The 7,558-nt window shown below is 28.9% G+C and overlaps 1 protein-coding gene across 1 annotated transcript; it reads right to left on the reverse strand.

Annotated features, from left to right (window-relative positions):
- Nucleotides 1-6,133: 6,133 nt before the first annotated feature.
- Nucleotides 6,134-7,115, reverse strand: LOC18034013. The gene has a single exon (XM_006423781.2). It carries the CDS (start codon nt 7,036-7,038, stop codon nt 6,226-6,228), a length of 813 nt encoding a protein of 270 aa, XP_006423844.2. The 5' UTR covers nt 7,039-7,115; the 3' UTR covers nt 6,134-6,225.
- Between the last annotated feature and the right edge of the window lie 443 nt (nt 7,116-7,558).

Consider the following 7,558-nt stretch of genomic DNA (forward strand, 5'->3'; position numbering starts at 1 on the left):
TCAAATTGACATTTTTCTTTTGTCTTACAAGTATAGAGATTTTGGGGCTGACAAGAATATATTTGATGAAGCTTGATAACATTTGATGGGAGGGTCCAGCTACAATACCCATGGGGTTTGGTACCCTATTTTTTGTCTTTTTCAAACTTACCGTTGGATTTAACGTAAGAATTGCATAATGGCTGAGATGTGATTATTGGGTTATTAACATCAAAGACCCTTATTGTTCATGCAAAATAAAAACAATCAAAAGTTTTGAAATAATGACATATAAATCCATAATATTCTCTTTTTTTTTTTTTTAACTCCATTGAAATAGATTTCCAATTAAATGACTTATTCTTACATTTATTAATATCTATTTAAATTAATAAATTAACTACTTTGTTATATAGTTAAACTATGCATGTATATTATTTACTAACCATAATTAGTGATAAGTATAAATATGATTTTTTTTTTAATTTAACATAATGGCAACCAATTATCTCTCACCTATGTGAACAATGTTCAAAACCCATAATTTTGTTTTTCAACACAAGAGATTTTATTATCTCAAGTAGATGAAATATACAAAATACAAAAATAAATTTAATTTCATATTCTATGTAGTTGATTTTTTTTTGTAACATAATATTTATTAAACATACTATCAACTATTTAATTATATAGTAAAAATATGTTAATTTACTAGTAATAATAAAATGTTAGTTTATTAACTTGTAAAATCTTTTTTTTTAACAATGAGTTTTTGTCCTTAAATAAATAATAATAATTTAATTGCACGCTTAAATAAATTGGTATTTGTTACTCCACCCCAACTGTTTAAATAGTCATTAACTTATCAGAGAGAAGGGTAAAAAAATTCTAAACAATTACTCTATTTGAAAATAATTTAAATATTTCTTTAGAAAAATAAACTAAAAATAAGTATTTTCTATTCTTTCTTCTTTCTTGCTAACATCACACATGGATAACAATAGAGATGGCAATTCAACACATATCTATCAATTAAAATAGAAGTCAATTAATATAATTAATTGACTAATTAATTGTGTCATGAATGAGTTATCATATTAGGAGTTTTAAAAACAAACCCAATAGAATTATTAATCAAGTTAATAGCTAGAAAGAGTAAACAAATCCATTCAAGTTGGATGTCTAAGTATCTGATCTGAATAGATTGGATAATATTCATCTAAAATACTCTGAATTTGATTTATTCAATATCCATCCATGAACTTGAATATTAGTAATATTTAAGTGTATGAGACTAAAATTGACTATTATATTTAATATTTAAGTTTTGTAAATCAAATGAAAAACCAAAATAATATTGCTAAAAAATATTGCACCACCAATGACAACAATGATGGTATCATCACTAAGAAATAGACGTGAGTGAATAGAAAAATAAAAACTATCAAAGTATTCAAAATTCTTCGATCAATGTAATGGTGGCAATGTTGCCGGATAAATAGATATGTCAGCGATAGATGAGCCTTCCAATGCAAAACAACTATAATAAGACCATATGATTAGATGACGTTTTAACGCAGGGCGGAAGCAATACTAGATTTCGTTCTATCATACGTCTTGAAAACTCAAGAAAGAGACTCTCATCAAAGAGAAGATATTTTAATTGAGAAAAAACTGAATATTATTAATGAGAAGCTTGTGTCTGTTATCATAAATTAAGAATAACAAGCCTATATATATAACAATAGCTAAATTAATCATTATCTTTCTCAAATCAGAGAAATAATCTAAAATCCTAATTAGATTGGAATTACAAATATGATTCAAGTAAACTTAATAAAATAAGATAAATCCTAATAAAATACTAAATTTTAAATTGACCCAAATATTATAATTCCTAGTAAATTCTAATTTATTTATTTTTTTATAAGTTTGTTTGGTTTTTGGGTGTTTTTTAAAGAACATAAAATTATAGGTAATAGTATAAGTATAGAAAAGTAAATGGGCAAAATTATAAATAGGCAAAAGTTGGTGTTGCCGGCGACGGTGGTCAAAAAATTGGCCTAGGATAGGTGGATTTGGAAGATTTGATGGTCCTGAGTGTGATGGTAGTGGTGGTTTGTCTCAAATAGTTGTGATTTGACCGAAAAGTTGAGTTAAAGTAGCGGGTGAAGGTTGGTTTCGGTTTTCGGCGATCCAGCTGGGGGTTGGCAGCGTGAGTGGGTTGAAAAGAAAGAGCTGATGATCGTGGACGAATGGGTGGTGGTGGAGGCTGTGAATCGCGGCGGATTGCAGCGAATAGAGAGGCGAATTTTCGTGGTGGTTCAGTGGCTGTTTTGGCTAGTTTCCCGTGGCTATGGTGACGGGATGGTGGTTTTATGGGTTGGGTTATGATTGACGGCGTGAGGGCTTTCGGATGGGAGAGAGGATCGACCGAAAAGAAGAGAAACCAGTGGCGGCAGTAGCCGTGTGGCACGGATGTGATGGCGGCTTCGGGTTTTGTTGGGTTTTTTTTTTTTTTTAACTTGATGGAATTAATGTACGGAGTTGGTGGTCAAGAATGCTCTGCCTGGTACAGAAAAAAGCTCTAATATGATTTATGTCTTGAAAACTTTAAAAAGATGCTCTCACCAAGGAGAAGATATCTCAATTATGAAAAAATTAAAAATTATTAATAAGAAGTTTGTGTCTGTTATCATAAATTAAGAATAACAAATTTATATATATAATAGTAGCTGATCTTTCTCAAATAAGAGAAATAATCTAAAATTCTAATTAGATTAGAATTACAAATATGACTCAATTAAGCTTAATAAAATAAGATAAATTTTAATAAAATACTAAATTTTAAATTGACCCAAATATTATAATTTCTAGTAAATTCTAATTTATTTTATCTAATATGCTTCCTACATTACGTTTTAAGGTTCATTGCCTTTAACAACCAAATTGAGGGTCTCTAAATTAAAAAAAAAAAGAAAAGAAAAGAAAAGGTGGTAGTGTAATGTAACTCCTATAGTTATTGTTGTAGTTATTTTAGAAAGAGCATGCAACTTTAAATATCACCATTTGCTAGCATTGAGACTATCTTTAAGTAAATCATCCAATTTCAAATATAATGGAACCCTTCATGTCCCCTTTCAATTAAAAATGTCATTGCACGCGAAGAAACAGTACTCACTAGTGATTGTTTATTTTTTAATACAAAATATCTTTTTATAATTAATTAAAAAATAAGAATAAAAATTTTATTTTATTATTCTGTTTCTATATGGAAAATAATTTTAATTACCTTTTAATTAAAATGGGTGAGAAAAATGATGTCATTGATGGTGCAAAATGGATGAGAAAAATGATGCTATGTAGGTGCAGGACTAATGCGTAAAACTTCAAAAAATTTCAACATTTTCATTTTTATAACAAATAGCAGGACACTATGATAATTGACCTTTAAAAAGACAAAAGAGAGGGGTACCAAACGCATGTTGCAATGTAGCTTTGCCCTTGATGGGATGGTAAGTAAGGGTAAATATTTATTAATTATTTTATTAAATAAAATCGTTACTTAAAAATTATATTTATCAACTATTTGAGAAATAGTTAGTAGACAGCTAAATTGTTACTTAGCTGGTATGTTTAAAACTAATCTAAAAATATTTAGATTAATTAAAAAATAACTTTTTAGCCCAAAACTTTTTTTTTAAGCTCTAATAAAAGTAAACAAATGAGATTTTTTTTTATATTTTTGGTGTGTTATATTCTGAAACTTTCCATGTACTATTCTAAATTTATTTAAACAATTAATTTATTTAAATCTTATTCAATTTTGAATTTAATTGATAGTAAAATTATTTTTATATTAGATTTTTTAATTAGTTCATGAATTAAACATAATTAAAAAATTTTAATTTACAAACCAATCCACGAAATGATAGATTGAATATGAATTAGGTCAAATTCACATCAAGTCTACGGAGTGCAGATGTATGGATTGAATTTGAATTAAATTTTACCAATCCATAAATTAAATTGAATAGAGTATTTATAATAAGCAAAATCGTGGATTGGATATGGTTGATGTTCAATCTGTAAAATCCTATCTGTGAAAACCATTACAATTTATGATTTATAATTTGATAATCCTTTCCTCCTATTCGGTGTATTTTCTCCTACGCTTTCTTACCTAGACCTTGACCGTTTTGTGCTCTAACATAAATATTGTTCATATTTTCGGAAAGGAAAATTATCAGTCATATACCCTTAAATGATATCCGTATCAAACGTGCTACAACACTTTTCAAGTGTATCACTTGTATATCCTAAGTTGACAAAACACTTCTGCCGTCCACCAATCCGTTAACTTCTGTTAGAAAGTTAACAGAATTGTGGTAAATTGACTATTTCGCCTTTGAAACTCAAAATAAGGTAAAAAGATAAATTTACCCCAAAAATTAATATAAATTTTCAATACACAAATTTTTTTATTTTTTTATTAACAATACATTTTTTATTAAAAAAATATGAATTATTAATGGTACATATTATTAATAATTATCCGTAAAAAAATCCATATTATACCATAAAAAATTATTAATAACATATTATTTACAATTATACATATTATATGATAAAAAATTCCAGTTGGGGCTTGGAGAAGTAGATTTTCAAAAATTTAGGTTAAATTTTGGAGGAGTAGATTCGGTTGTAAAGTAGTTTTTTTTAGCAATTATTAACAATTATCCGATAAATGGGATGACATGTCATTTTTATCAATATGTATCATATGACATGTCATTGTTTACAAGGTAAATGGGATGACATGTCATTTTTTAAAAAGACTAGATTACCCTTATGATGTCAGCGCTTGCAAATGGCAGTTAACGGATTAGTGGACGGCAGAAGTGTTTTGTCAACTTATGATCTACGAGTGACATAATTAAAAAGTGTTATAGCATGTTTGATACATGTGTCATTTAAGAATATATGACTGATAATTTTCCTTTCGGAAATTGGTAGCATTTCGTTTCGTTGTGATTATACGTAACGGATTCAGACGAAACGATGTTACCACCGTTGTAAGATACCACCTAGAGTTCACATAATATGCATTATGAAATATTTCCGACATGTAATCAACAACTATGTTATCAATAGTGTGTGTTTAGTTGCAGTTTAGTAAACGGATTGTACAGTTTTTAATCCAATCTTTATGTTGAAAAATGAAAAATGAAAAATGAGGGATTAACTGTAGTGGATCTTACCTGCTACTCACTATTAGCACCCAAATAAGGCTTTAACTCATTCCATTCACACTGGATCAGGTAAGTTTAAGTAAGTAAATTATAATTATTTAACTAGTAAATTATAATTAATCATAGATTAAATTATTTAATTGGTAAAATTAAAAATTTTAAATGAACGATTCACAATAGAAAAAACTCAGCAAGAAAATTGAAACTATTTAATTACATAATGAAAAATAAAATATTTTTTTATAAGTACTTAATTTAGAAATAAATGTCTTAATTGTAATGTAGTTATAATTTGAATATTATATAATGCAAATAATAAGTAAAAATATTTCTATAAATGAAAAAATCTTAATTTTGATATTATGTTTTATTCAATAATAAATAAATTTTTTAATAGGGTAAAAGATGTATAATATTATAAATAAAAGAATTTAAATATTTAATAATTAAAATTACCTATTATCTAACTATTTAATTAATTTGCTTAAATTTAAATATTTAATTAATTGTTATTCGAGCTTAATATAATTGCTATTTTGCTTTTTATATTAGTATTATAATTATAAAATTAAATTTATAATCCATCGAATTAATTATATATTACCCAAACAAAAGATAGAACAGTAATATATATAATCTGAAAAAATCCGATAAATTCTTTCCAATTCATTCCAGCACAACAACCGAATGGCAGCTGCAAATAGTACGACCGGTTAGCTGCCGCAATCTTTGGTCATATTCTATTTTGGAGATCAAGGATTCCACGCAGGGCAAAACTAAGAAATTAGGAAATGAGTAATATAATATTATTCGTTCTAATCGATAATAACTCAATTAAATTAAAGTTTACTCAAACAAGTATAGCTAGCTAGAGAAAGAAAAGATTTGAGATCAAAATTTGATTTAGTGTATCTGAATTGATTTGATTTGTATACATCGATCTATAAACAATTTTACAAAGCGAATGAGCTAGGCCAAATTAAGAACTATCAATTCAACCAATCGACCATTTTCTTGATGATTTAATCTTGATCTTGGACGATTTTGATGAAGATTTGGTAGAAGTTACACAAACGAAATGATCCGGTGTTGTTGATTTCTGATTCTTCTGATGGCATAATTTATTCCTTCTCTTCATCACAAATGAAGAAAATCTCTTCTTGTTTTTCTCTTTCTCTCTAATGGTCTCCAGCTTTGGTTTCCACCTCCGTAGGCCAACGAGCTGGGTGTAATCCTTATGTAACTGCGCCGTGTTGCATACTTTTGTTAAACTAGTAGCATCGTCATCACCTCTTAATTTGTTGCTGCAGCTTCCTTGCTCTATTAGTTGGGATATAAACTCGTCTGAAACGCGTATTCTGGGACACCCAGATGCGCTTTTGTGGATATCGAAAGGCTGGCGGCAAGAGGCCGCCTTCTTAAAAAACGCGTTTCTTGAGGCTAAAGAGGCGATGGTCACAAACGAAAACACTGTTTGGAAAAATTGGTTAGGTAGAAGAAAGTAGTTTTGTCCGAGCTGGAGCTTTTCATTTTCAGAAAGGGTTGGGATTTTCTGGCCTATGTAAAATGAATCAGAACGGCATACCAAATGCTTTGGAAACTCCATCATCAACTCTGAGACATGAATTGGTCTCTCGTATATCTTGACATGCCCATCTGAGTTTACAATCTTGATTGTTCCGACTCTTCGAGGCTTATCAGCCGTAGCTGCCTCATGAGGATGACTCTGCTGAAGTTGCAGGCAGGCAATATGGTTTCCGAGAAAATGAAACCACCATGGATGCATCTTAAGTTTTAAAAGCTTCATCCTCAGCTTTGTATTTTACTATTTTCTGGATTTCTCTTTTGGTTTTGATTTCTTTTGATTCTTCTCTAGTTAGGATAGGTGGGTTGGACTTTGAAGAGTCGGAGATTTTATATATATATATATATATATGTATATACATGCATGTGTGCGCGTGTATGTATATTTAAAAGGAAAGAGAACACACGTGGACATGGAGCTGGGGAGGATTGAATTGAACATGTGGTTTCATAATTTTATATTATTTAATAAAGAAAAGCAATGGAATATACAAATAATACAAAAGTTTTTATGGTTGGTTCGGTTTTAATATTGGGTTTGAGTGAGAAAGCGTGAGACCGAGTAAATGAAAGATTTGCTTTTCTGGCGCACATTACATTGAAATTATTTTTTTTGTATTTTTTATTGTACTTTGAAACTTTGACACTCTTTATGTTCGACTGAAATGTCTCTATTCCTTTATCCAATCGACGCCAATTGAGGCCAAAACAATTTTGAATGGGTCTGCCCACTATGGATCTGG

This window comes from Citrus clementina, unplaced genomic scaffold (genome assembly GCF_000493195.1).
Source record: "Citrus clementina cultivar Clemenules unplaced genomic scaffold, Citrus_clementina_v1.0 scaffold_8, whole genome shotgun sequence".
NCBI classification, from domain to species: domain Eukaryota; kingdom Viridiplantae; phylum Streptophyta; class Magnoliopsida; order Sapindales; family Rutaceae; genus Citrus; species Citrus x clementina.